This window comes from Squalius cephalus (assembly GCF_949319135.1).
Source record: "Squalius cephalus genome assembly, chromosome: 2".
In the NCBI taxonomy this organism is placed as follows: domain Eukaryota; kingdom Metazoa; phylum Chordata; class Actinopteri; order Cypriniformes; family Leuciscidae; genus Squalius; species Squalius cephalus.
Genome location: NC_137123.1, coordinates 51328620 through 51342166, shown reverse-complemented (window position 1 = coordinate 51342166; position 13547 = coordinate 51328620). Strand labels below are relative to the sequence as shown.

General features: G+C 38.3%; 1 protein-coding gene across 3 annotated transcripts in view; it reads right to left on the bottom strand.

Moving 5' to 3' along the window:
- The window catches only part of sorbs2a (sorbin and SH3 domain containing 2a), a 57188-nt gene that overhangs the window by 17884 nt on the left and 25757 nt on the right, over window positions 1–13547 (bottom strand). For all 3 annotated transcript variants that reach the window (XM_079858177.1, XM_079858178.1, XM_079858179.1), the window contains exons 3-13: window positions 11277–11303; window positions 11056–11180; window positions 10190–10774; window positions 9291–9677; window positions 8073–8193; window positions 6575–6750; window positions 4338–4404; window positions 4155–4205; window positions 2945–3149; window positions 2744–2858; window positions 360–443 (exon numbers count right to left, since the gene is read on the bottom strand). In XM_079858177.1, the coding sequence (XP_079714303.1) occupies window positions 360–443; window positions 2744–2858; window positions 2945–3149; window positions 4155–4205; window positions 4338–4404; window positions 6575–6750; window positions 8073–8193; window positions 9291–9677; window positions 10190–10774; window positions 11056–11180; window positions 11277–11303 (1943 nt within the window). The remainder of the gene's footprint in view (window positions 1–359; window positions 444–2743; window positions 2859–2944; window positions 3150–4154; window positions 4206–4337; window positions 4405–6574; window positions 6751–8072; window positions 8194–9290; window positions 9678–10189; window positions 10775–11055; window positions 11181–11276; window positions 11304–13547) is intronic.

The following is a 13547-nucleotide window of genomic DNA, read 5'->3' as shown; positions in this document are numbered from 1 at the left end:
CAAATACAGACAATGTTGCTCTTTCGGTGAGTGTTTTGAGAACAGAGCGTGATAATTTACTTGTCTTGGGACACTGGCCTTGTGGTTTAACATCAGACATATGATATCTGACCTGCTGCCTCTCGCATGTTATTGTGCTAATTGTTATTGTGGTGATGTTAAATGCCATTTTACTGTTTTCAGTGTGCAAACACAGATTCCTTGGTCAAATAAGTGTTTTTAAAGCCACAAGTCAGAATTTTAACTACAACACACAAACACACATACACATACACACAGACACTTGTCATGACACAACAGCATTTGTGCCGGATTAAAGCCTACAGCATGCCAACCTGCCGTACCCTCATTCAACTTACCGGCCGTCCAAACTCCAACTCGGAAAAGAATTTAAACCAAGGCTCGTTCTCTAAATCTATGTCATCTGGGTTTAAATCAAACGTCTGGAGCAAGAAGCAACGTGGAAGAATAGAGGTAAACAGAGAGGAAAACAATGAGAGGAAAAGAGAGATGCAATCAGCGTTAGGACCAAAATATGCTGCAAGGCATGGTGGGTAAAGAACAGAAGAGGATGATGTTGTGGGTCATCAACACATTTTCTTTCACACACAAAATATGCAACATCAAATCATAACAATACTTAGGACGTAAAGGTATAGTCCACCACAAAAAAGAAAATTCTGTCATCATTTACACACCCTCATGTCATTCCAAACCTGTGTGACTTACTTTCCTCTGTGCAACACAAAATAAAATATTTTGATGAATGTTGATAACCAAACAGTTTTGGTTCCCATCGACTTCCACTGTATGGACAAAAAAAACAACGGAAGTCAATGGGAACCAAAAGTGTTTAGTTGTCAACATTCCACAAAAGAAAGTAAGTCATTTGGAACGACATTAGGGTGAGTAAATGATGACAGACTTTTCATTATCGGATGGAATTGTGCCTCTCAGTTCTGTCCAGAAGGGGGAGACATCATGCTTTTTCCTCTCTTCTCTCTCTCTAAAGTCTTTTTCTCTCATCCTCGAGCTATGTCAGAACATGCTGAGAAAACTGCCCACTCATTTTGCCACCTGGGACATCTCCCACTGCCACATCCACAGCATTTGTGCTGAGGGCAGTGCTGTGATTCAACCTCCTGACATTTCTATCCCATTGTTCCCTGTGAACCGAGCCGCTGGATACAACTGCGCCGCTTTGTCTGACACCCTTCCAGCTCTTTACATCTGCAATGCAAAATAAAAGTTCAACTGCTCTCAAAGGAAGCATAGGGGAAAATCCTCAACTGAGCCATTTTGTTTGTGCCTTTTTTTTTTCTTTTACACAAATACAGTAGAAAGAAAGAGACATTATTAAGGGAAGAATGGGATTAGGACATGCTGTATTGCTGGCAAAATTCAAAGCTGCATCGTTCGCATGAATATCATGACTTAATGTTAACCACAGCACTATAGCTCCAATTGATTGTTTTTATTGCAAACCTTTACCAATATTTTACCTACTACATGAACTAATACACAAAGGAAAAGAAAGCTTGCTATAGCACCACATTGCTCTTGATAAGCAAACTCATTGCTGATGGTCCAATATCTGGTCAAATAATCCATGAAAACCCAGCCTTAACACATGTCCAATCATCTGGCTGGAAAACTGCAGTTCGACATTGTACTAAACAGTCAGGCCTGTGAGCGACAACTTTATAAAGGTGAATTCAAGCACAAACAATGAAAAAATCAATGAAATTGAGATTTTCCTCAATTTTTGCTTTGTGATTTATTTTTCATTATGTTTTTAAAATAAGTCTTTCATGCTCACCAAGGCTGCATTTATAAAAAATAAAAAAAAATAAAAAAAATAAATATATATATATATATATATATATATATATATATATTTTTTTTTAAATGTAATTTTGGCAAAGAATAGGAAATACAATTTGAAATCTAAAAAAAATCTGATTAAAACATAATCTTTTATAAAATTGTAAAATTATATATAAAAAAATCATCATACAGAAATGAAAGGAAAAGTTAACTGAAAACTAAATTGTCTCAAATTATTAGTTCACTAAATTATACTTAAATCTAAATATTAATTTAATTTATTTCAAACAACATGTTGTAGAAAAATGTTTAGGATGTTAATTTTACACACTTAACAAAAAAATTGACAAAAAAAGCACTATAAAAGTATCATAAAAGTGGTCCATATGATGTGTGCACTATATTTCAGTCTGAGGTTATGATAACTTTGAGGAACAGACCACAATTTTTTCCGTTATTCCGTTATTGTGAAAATCCACATAAAAACCTGGTGGGACGCATCTTTTAATGTCATATTTGAATGTGCGTGTTTGTGTTCCACAGAAAAAAGAAAGTCATACAGGTCTGGAATGACATGGTGAGTAAATAATGACAAAATATTAATCTTCTTTAAAACTTTCTACAGTTTCTGGGACACAAATTTGGCTTTACGCAGAGCTAAAAAAGATTTTCAAACGGCAAGTCTCTGCTGACAGAGCAATTTAATCCAGGACAAGGCCTAATCCGTGTAGGAGACTGACCCTGTATATTTGATTTTGTGATTAAATAAGACTGGAACAGCACTGAATTACTCTAAAATGAAGGAGAATCCAAGAACAGAATTTCCTTTAGACCTTTGAAACCATGAGTCCATGTTATGGGGATTTTTAAGCCAGTTTAAATTAAATGAATGAACAATCACTCTATGATCACTCACAGGCCTTTCTTGCTCGAGGATGGAGGATTTTCCAGGCTCATACTCAAAGATGCTCCGTGGCTCCGCCCGGTATTTACGCGTGTCCACTTTACGATCTGGAGGACCCCACTCATTTCTGCAGATAACAATGACAATAAGAACCAATCAGAGTGGTCAGGCACCTTTGAAACGGAGCTCATTGCATGAGTTTGGGTGTCTTACGGGTCGTGTGAAAACTCTCTCTCCCTGTCCATGTCCCGCGAGCGGAGCTGAAGGAGTGAGGGCATGGGAGGGGGTGGCGGGGGCACAGGTGACTGCGAGAGCTCCCGCTGGGTGGCACCGTCCGGCGTGTCTGAGGCATTTCTAGAGAGAGGCCGGTACGTGTGTGTTCGAGGGGGTGGATGTGCATGGACCGGAGGGTAGTTGTCTAAGAAAGAGGCACGAATATCACAGTAATATGATAGATCAATAAAACAAATGTATAGTGGCTACATTAGAGCAAAACCTAAAATATATGAACGTACACTACTATTCAAAAGTTTGGGGGCAGATTTTTTTATGTTTTTGAAAGAAGTCTCTTATGCCAACGCAAGTTACATGATCAAAAATACAGTAAAAACAGTAGTATTGTGAAATATGACCTGTTTTATATTTTAATACATTTCAAAATGTCATTTATTCCTGTGATGGTAAAGCTGAATTTTCAGCAGCCATTACTCCAGTCTCCAGTCACATGATCCTGAAGAAATCATTTTAATATTATGATTTGGTGCTCAAGAAACATGACTTATTATCAATGTTGAAAAAAGTTTTTTTCAGGATTCAGGAAAGAACTGTGTTTATTTGAAAAATATTTTGCAACATTTGAAACGTTTTTACTGACAATTTTGATCAATTTGATCAATGCATTCTTGGCTGAATAAAATTGATAATTTCTTTCAAAAACGCAAATCTTACTGACCTCAAACTTTTAAAAGTTATTGTATGTTATATGAGAAATTATATTTATTTATTTTAAAGAAATTTCAGCAAATATCACAAAATAGATTTTTAGGTTTAAAAAAACGAAATATATAATATTACAAAATAATATATTTATTGTTCACAATTTAAGACAAACAATACAGTAATTTGACACTTTCTAGACGTCAACTCTTTATTCTATTTTTAACACAATTGTAACTCAAATTGAATGTCCATTTTTGTTAATGTGGTAGATGTACTGTATATGCATATAGGAAAAGAATTACATCTAAATAGTTATATTGGAAAATGTAATACCCTAAAAACTAAAAAAACACTTCTTATATGCAACGCAGAAACACAAACAGATGATTTAGACTTTTATCACACTATTACACATTTTCACAGATTTTAAGCAACCAGATGGAAGATGGAAGTTTACATGAGCTCTTCAGATTTCAGATCTTACCATTGTTTATGACAGTATATGTTGCATTATATGTGTCTGCATAGTCATCGTCTGTTAAAACAGAAGTACACAGTTAAGCAAAAAAAGCAAAAAAAAGTTTAAAAATACAGTATGTGTTTGTCAGTTTAAATGAATACTCCAGGATATGTTCTATTATCCTCCCACTCACTCCATCATACACACCTGCTTTATGAACCATGTGAATCTGTTTGAACATGGTCTTGTACCAGTCCTTGGGTCTGTCCACAGTCTAAACAGAAGCACACACACACAGAAACGAGCAGCCTTGTCAGTTTGTTGGTTGAGCGCACAAAAAGCTAATAGCATTTGTCATTACCTGACAACCAACAAAATCACCAAAGCAGAGAGAGAGAAACAGACAGGGAGTATCATAGTAACCTGCCAGCAAAGAGCCAGGAATGTTCTCTTCTGCTCACAAACACACACATTCACAGACAGTCTGAACTGCTGAGAGCTCAAAAGCATTCCTCAAACCACAATAAGAGGATCAAATGTCAAAACAACTCGGACACAAATCAAGAAAAATGCCCTCAAAACAGATCATTAACAGCTAATCGTTGTTTTAAAACTGATCAGTGACAGTCAGCAGATGTCATACTGTTTAAACTCTCCATGAAATCAAAATGGACAATTGTTATTTCTTATGGAATATTGCAGTATTTATTATAAATGATTTATCCGTGCACGTCTTTCTTTTTTTTATTTCTTTCTTTGAAATTCTTGTGCCTTCATAATCTTTAATCAAAATAACTTCTCTCTCTTGCAGCAACATCTCTTTTCTTCTCTGATGATGTGTTTACTGACATGGTAGGGGCAGTAGATTCACATAAGATTATAGCAACAGCAAACGACAATGATCCAATGATCCTATCAATACCTGATGGAAAAAATCAGGTCCCGCTCTACATTTTTTCTTGTTCAAGAATACTTTTCACTCGGATAGATGTTACAATAGGGAAGAAAAGACTATTGCAACTTCCGTTTCATGTGACTTGAAAAAGAGGATGAGTGTTTGTTTTTGTTCTGTTACTAACCAGATCCGCCTGTGATATTGCAACACATAATAAAATATATGAAAATCTCTGTACTAACCAACCACAACCGTGACGAGAACATTCTGTTGATTATTAGTGGAAAGCGCCGTGTACTCTAAACTGGTTCAAAAACCTGCTTCATAACACTAAACTGATATAAACAGTTCAATAAACACAATTAATATGGAGTAACTCACATTTTAGAAAATATTGGCAGTCACTCTGTGTATTTTGCCAACAAAAATAGTACCAAACAAATTCAACCACTCGCATCTCCGAGCAACAGTTGCTTCTCTCTTGAACGAATTAGTGTTTTGAATGAATTGGTTCAATAAATGGTTCAATGACTCGCTCCTCAAGAGAGTCCTGATCATATCACATGCTGCAGTTCATTATGGACATTATGGATCTACTTGCAGAAGTCACATTTATTAACAATATAATCAAAACAACAAACACGCAGGAGCACAAGTGAATCAGAGAGACTCAAGAGAACAGCAACCAATATAACATAGATGAGAACAGACAAATATTAACTAAAACTGAGGGCTATTTATACACAGATTAAGGCTATGGTCACCCTATCAGTTCAAATCCGATTATTTGTGAATCTGATTGGAATCTGATATAAATTACTGACTGTCCACACTGTGTATCACAACTGTTCAGATCTGATTTGTTTTTCGCTTTCCGAAATATCTGCATTGGTTTCTATGGCAATGATGTTACGCTGGTAGGCATAAGGCAAAAACTACAACAGCAATGTGGAGGTTTTTGCAATCCAGATGTTGTCTTATTTACAACATGACAATATGTAGCCGCCGCACTGGACTACTACGTCTTCAGAGGCAGCGGCAGAAACGTAGGAGGCTGCACAGCTTTATTCTGTGCTGTCGTCTCTGCCGGTCTCAAAACATGTCTTTATTGTAATGTAATTTTCTGCTTGACCGGCTCAACAACACAACCTTGTTTTATAGTGACTTTCAGCATGTTTCCTATACTGTAACAACGTCTGATATGTTTACATTTTACGTCACGTGAGAAAGTGACATAAACAACGCAAATTTTGATTAGAGTGGTCAGACTGAAATGGATTTACAGAAATGCAATTTGAATAGGATTTCAAACCACACATGAATGTAGCTCAAAAAAGATTTGTAAAAATCACATTTCATGATTTTTTTGCCGTTCAACCTAGCTAAATATGATCGGATTCCAATCGGATACGAACAAAAATCTGATTTGAACTGACAGTCTGAACGAGGCTTAAGTGAACAGAGGGAACAGGTGAGGTGAATCAATTAACCAATGAATTACCATTGTTATTTTTGCCAGTTCCCTTAAAAATGCGTGCATATCACTCACCGTACGGATGGCGATGGGAATGCCTGACTCATCCACTGGTCCAATGCCTTCGTAATGGGGTGCTTTTATCACAGACACCTTCTTCTCTTCCTCCGAGAAACGAGCGATGGGCACAGAGCTACTGACCACTGTCTGACCAGAGACAATGGTCTCCCTCTTCACTGTCTCTGAACCCTCTGAGAGAGAGAGAGAGAGAGAGAGAGAGAGAGAGAGAGAGAGAGAGAGAGAGAGAGAGAGAGAGAGAGAGAGAGAGGGGGGGGGGGGGGTTTGGATACAGCTTAGAACTGCTGTGTAATTTTTTCTGTCATTGAAAATTGTTTCTTGTCAAATTGTATATGACCCCAGTGAGATCCTGGGTAACAGCAAATGCAGACAGTGCAACAACCTAGTATCAACCTTTTTAACGGAACGTCTCTCCCTCTCTGTCACTCTCTCGCACACACATCATTGATTGCTGTGCTGCTATTGGCTCTTCATTACACTGCCTCCATAGATACGGTCACAGTGCAGGACTCAAAATTTGTTACAGTCAGGACTTTGTCGGAGGCAATTAATCGTAAAGGCAATTAATTGGTTGTCTATGAGTATGTCACACTAAGCGAACATAGACTGCCTTCGGCAAAATAAATCTAGAATATTCCTCAAAAATGTGTCTCAGATGGCAAAATCATGGCAAATATCACACAGTGTCCACCCAAAAAACCCACTACACTACAGTGACAGAAATTGGGAATAGAAACTAAATGGCGTGTATGAGCTTGACAGTCACAGTCAAATCTAATCTAATTGAGCAGGAACACTGACATGGCACAAGCTCTCACTCTGACTAAGCACCCTGAACTATGAAATTTGTATGATACAGCATAAATGAGACAGCTACATTTATTCCTTCACATCTATAGGTTTGCAGTAATAAAAAAAACAATGACATGAGGAAATACTACAGCAAACTTTTTGTCAGCATCTTTCTTCTACAACAATTGTATGAATTTGCCATCCTAAGCAAATCCCCTCCAAAGAGTCAGAGCTCTTCCTGTCCTCAGTTTCCCTTTGTTCAGGTATTGATTGCTCTGGTCTGGTCTAATGGATGCAAATGCATCATATCCTGAGGACTGGATTGCACTGTTAACTGACAAAACCGGCATCCACTAACAAGAACTGTACAGTACATTACAAATCCATTATTTTAGAATGCCAAAACTAGGAATCAATCAATAAAATCACAAAAAGACAATTGAGGAAACTTAAAAGTTTAGCTGTGTCTGAATATGCCTACTTTCATACTACATAGTATTCTGGAAAAAAATTCTAGAGTACACATTCAATGGTCACTTTACTATCATATGAAGCCAGGGGAGAGGAGTTGTGTATAGAATGAAATAGTTGGATTCTAAAATTAAAAACTCCATTCATTTTCTCTATATGGAAAATGTGTTTTAATTATAATTTGATCAAATGATAGTCAAAACTCTACTCTGCGATACTAGCCGGAGCTCACCTGAACAACGACCCTGCTGAATCTTTACCAGGCCTGGACTGAGGGTTGGGGGTGGAGGGGGGTACACAGGCGGAGAGAAGGGCCTCTGAGACTGAGATCTTCCATTCACTGCCATCTGACCCTGGGGAACATAAGAGATGGAACTGTAGGTAATGTCATTTATAGAGTCAATTTAAGTCAAACAAAGTATGAGTGGGTGAGACAATAAGTAATTAGAAAAATGAGAAATGCAAGACATTAGAGTACACATCAAAAGACAAATGTATAACAAATGTATCTGAGAGATGTCATTAATGGGGAAAATGCTGTTACAAAAAAGACAAAGGCTGTGATCAGATGTTGGTGCTTCTGTAGTAACATGAGAGAAATTATGGACGACAAATATATAAGTAACCGAAAAACTGTTAGACCACATGACAACAAACATACATTAAAATAACCTTTAGTAGATAATAAGTGCAGGACAATTTATGTAAGAAAGAGTGTTAACAACACTGGAATATAGCTCCATTATACAATCATAATCCATTGATGTTCGAGTCTGTTCTGTGAAAGGTCACATGGAGAATCAGAGGTCATCATAGGAACCTTAACATGAAATTTAAATTTCTCCTTTTTTAATACACATTCCTGGACAATTAATCAGTGCACATTACTCCAAAGAAAAAGGTTTGTAATCTTTAATACAAATGTAATATTTGATATTGTAATATTTCACATTAAATAAATGCAAATTAGAATATAAGAATCTTCTTTTAAAAAACAACAAAAATATTCTTGACTCCAAGCTTTTTATAGGTAGTGTGCATTTATATAAAATAATAAATAGTACAGCAGTAATAGAGTTTTGTTCATATTAATAACACATTTCTTTCTCAACCACAAACTCGCATTTATGTCTGGCTCCATTCTACCATGGACTCCCACTTTTAAATTCCCTACAGTTTTTACATTCTGTTTCAATTTAAAACATGTCACATAACGCATGCATGTTGACTTTAAATGGGAAACAACATACATAGCACACAATGAAAAACTGAATACATAGAGCAGAGTGAAAACCAAGACAGCCACCTGCTGTAAGCTGACACATAAAGCATGTCAAAGTTAGACATACAATAGCGCTGAAAGACTAGTGAGGACATACAAACACGAGCAGATTCAAACAAACGTGACAGCAGACTGAGGTGAGGTGCGCCAGTCGAGCGTGATAGTTACGTTAGTGCCTGTGGCAGCTGACGGGGCGGTAGGAAGCTCGTCAGGGGCATTGGAGGCGTGGCTGAGAGTGGGGGAAGGGGTGGCCGTGGCCGTGGGGGAGGAGTCCATGCCGCAGATCTGCAGCTCCTCCAGCCCGACCGTGGATGATGAATAATGACTCAGCGCAGACACGGTTACCGGTGACGCAGCAGGTGAGGCCGACATTAGCCCAGAACGTTCCAGAGGGGTGTAGGGTGTTGGCGAGAGGGCTTTGGGCAATAGCCCCGACAGGAAGTCGGGGGAATCCTGACTCGCCCGGCTATACGGTGAGCGACGAGCTGACGGGTCTGGGGAGGGGGGTCCAGAAGAGAGCATTCCAGTGCCCCCTCTTACAGGGGAAAACTCACGCTGATGGAGGTGGGTGGGAATAAAAGGGAAGGAAGACAAGAAATTAACGTGAACACAAAACAAAGCCAGTGAGCAAGAAGTGATTGAAGCAAATTAACCATGTTGAGTGAAGAAGAACTGGTAAATCTGTGGGAAGAAATAAAAGGTTGGCTGGAAATATAAAACAAAATGAGTAATTAGCAGAAACACACGCTCTTTCATCATGCCGTCTGTGTTTGTTCACTCTATCCTAACAGATGAGGGTCAATGGGTGCTGTTTACACAGTTAGTTTAAGAGTATGAGATACACTACTGGTCAAAAGTTTGGAATAATGAAGCTATTTTTTAATGTTTATTTTAAATTGTAATAATATTTCACAACATCACTGTTTGACTATATTTTTAATCAAATAAATGCAGCTTTGGATAGCTTAAAGGACTTCTTTCAAAAACATTAAAAAATATAAATTATTACAAACTTTTGACTGGCACAGTAGTTGTACATTTTCACTGTAAATGAATGACAGTAATACCACCAAATTGCTGGCTGGTCTTGGTGGTACGACAGGGGGTCGCATGGGGTCAGCGGGGTCCAATGCGTTAGTCCTGGATTCAGTCTCAGGCCCTGATTGGGTCTCTGCTTGGGGTTCTGGACTGCGGGGAGCTAACTGGATGGAGAGAGAGGCTACATGCATTTCAGAAGTGGCAGTGGGGTCTTGAGGTGGGGGAGCGGATGTACCTTTCCGCTTAGTTTTAGACTTAGGGTCAGTTTTAATCATATTCATCTTGTTAGGTGCTGAATTTAGATGGTCAGTGGTGAATTTCGAAGAGGACAATTTGCTCCCAAGAACACGAGTGATAAAACTGTTAGCATTAGCCTGTTGGGACGAGTGTGGCTCCTCGAGGGGGGCTCCAGAGGTGCTTGTGTAGGTTCGGGTGGTCTTAGAGTTTGAAAATGAGGAGGTGGCGCTAGATTGGTTAGTGTAAGAGCCTGTGGAAATTACATCATCATTCTGTGGGGGAGAGAGGAAGGTGTCTGACAGTATTGCGAGGGAACTGTAAGATGGGGGGTTAGGGGTCATGTGATAGCTCTCTCTCCTAGGGGGCGGCAAGGGGACCTGACAGAAAAAAGGTCAATTCAAATATATAAAATCAGTTCAAATAGAGTGAATTTAATAGAATAAATAGAGAAATTTCAGTTTGACTGCTTAAGGAGTCAAGAAAACACTTGATATGAACCCTTGTCTAAACACCTCCAAAAAGAAGTTGTCATTTTGGAAAACATGACCAATATTAATCTAAACAGTCATGAAGTACAATAAAAAATATATAACAGCAGTATGATCAAGCAAGAATGCATTAACAGCCCAAATTGCATTATAATTAGATAAATATGTACCGGTGTAGGAGATTTCTTTTCCTGTAGGTTGGGTCTAACGCTGCGGAAGCCTTTAGCAGTCAAGGACGAGCTGCTGGCGTCTCCATTCCTCAACCCCTCAGTCACACTGCGTGAACGCCAGGCATCTACACACAAAGATATTATATATATATATATATATATACGCGCGCACACAAACACACTAATGAACAGAATCACATACACATCCAGCAAACACTTGCCTGAATCTGATGAATGGGAATCACTACCTATGTGGAAAAAGACATATTAATAATTAATATAAACATAAAATTGCAAACAAATAAAATTGTAACAACTGCATAAGTGAGCTAACCATTTGGATGTGGATTTTGCAAGAAAAATGATGTTATGTCCTATCTTGCTTATTGCAAATTGTGAGTCAGTCCTACTATTGGTGCCCCCTCAAAAATTAGGTCCATGATGCCTGAAAGCATCTAACTAGAGGACGGACACAATATGAGAATGAAAATAGAGATGCAGAATTACAGAGGACAGAAGATTAAAGAGCAGAAGCTGCTACTTAACACCACTTAACACTACTTAAGACCACACAAAGTTTGAAACATACCTACTCCTCTTACTCATTAAGATGATTAAAACTACAACACTATGTAAATTTAAAGAGTGGAAGCACAAAAATCTTCTATTGCAAAATATACATGAACATGCTGTGAGGATGACAGGGGGTCCAGTAATGTATGGACTGTTATACGTGAAAGTGAAGGGTATGGTCTCCATTTTGCTATTCAAACTGACATCTGATAAACCAGTAGCCTATGTGCCTTAAACAATTCAACATTCAGCAGCTTTTCAAAATTGAAAGATGAGTTGTCATATCCCTGGCAGGTCTTGACATCATGTCACTTTTTCAGCAAACTCACTAAAGCAACAGAAAATAACAACAAAATTGCCTGGATCCTTGTAACTATTAGCACCAAAATGGCAGCAATTTTCTATTTTTAATAGAGAGTGTGTTTTTGAAAGGGTAAATGGTTTTATTGACTTCATTAAAACCTGAACAGTGTCTACAAATATTTACCACACTGACTACAAACTGAGCATTATTTATAAATTAAGAAGCCAGATTAGGTTACGTTAAATTGGAAAACTGTTATAGCACCCCCTTTGTTCAGAGAAAATATGTCCAGTAGTCTCTTTTTCTTTTTTTTTCTTTCTCTGGTATATTATAATTGTCTCAAAACCTTTTAATTTAATGTAGGGCTGTCAATCAACTAGAAAGTTCCGTCAAATTAACTTTAATCATGAATCATGAATTGCTCTGATGGTAAGAAAATGTAATATTACGGACATTTACATATGGGTTAAGGCACACAATTAATTGCATTAACCTTTTTATTGTGTTATAATGCCCTAAATTAACATGTTAATTTAGGCTTAATTTAAAGATGTTAATTATCTCGCACATACAGGCTATTGTTTTCTGTTCTTGAAACTCTGCTTTGAATATACACTCACCTAAAGGATTATTAGGAACACTATACTAATACTGTGTTTGACCCCCTTTCGCCTTCAGAACTGCCTTAATTATACGTGGCATTGATTCAACAAGGTGCTGAAAGCATTCTTTAGAAATGTTGGCCCATATTGATAGGATAGCATCTTGCAGTTGATGGAGATTTGTGGGATGCACATCCAGGGCACGAAGCTCCCGTTCCACCACATCCCAAAGATGCTCTATTGGGTTGAGATCTGGTGACTGTGGGGGCCATTTTAGTACAGTGAACTCATTGTCATGTTCAAGAAACCAATTTGAAATGATTCGAGCTTTGTGACATGGTGCATTATCCTGCTGGAAGTAGCCATCAGAGGATGGGTACATGGTGGTCATAAAGGGATGGACATGGTCAGAAACAATGCTCAGGTAGGCCGTGGCATTTAAACGATGCCCAATTGGCACTAAGGGGCCTAAAGTGTGCCAAGAAAACATCCCCCACACCATTACACCACCACCACCAGCCTCCACAGTGGTAACAAGGCATGATGGATCCATGTTCTCATTCTGTTTACGCCAAATTCTGACTCTACCATCTGAATGTCTCAACAGAAATCGAGACTCATCAGACCAGGCAACATTTTTCCAGTCTTCAACTGTCCAACTTTGGTGAGCTCGTGCAAATTGTAGCCTCTTTTTCCTATTTGTAGTGGAGATGAGTGGTACCCGGTGGGGTCTTCTGCTGTTGTAGCCCATCCGCCTCAAGGTTGTGCGTGTTGTGGCTTCACAAATGCTTTGCTGCATACCTCGGTTGTAACGAGTGGTTATTTCAGTCAAAGTTGCTCTTCTATCAGCTTGAATCAGTCGGCCCATTCTCCTCTGACCTCTAGCATCAACAAGGCATTTTCGCCCACATGACTGCCGCATACTGGATGTTTTTCCCTTTTCACACCATTCTTTGTAAACCCTAGAAATGGTTGTGCGTGAAAATCCCAGTAACTGAGCAGATTGTGAAATA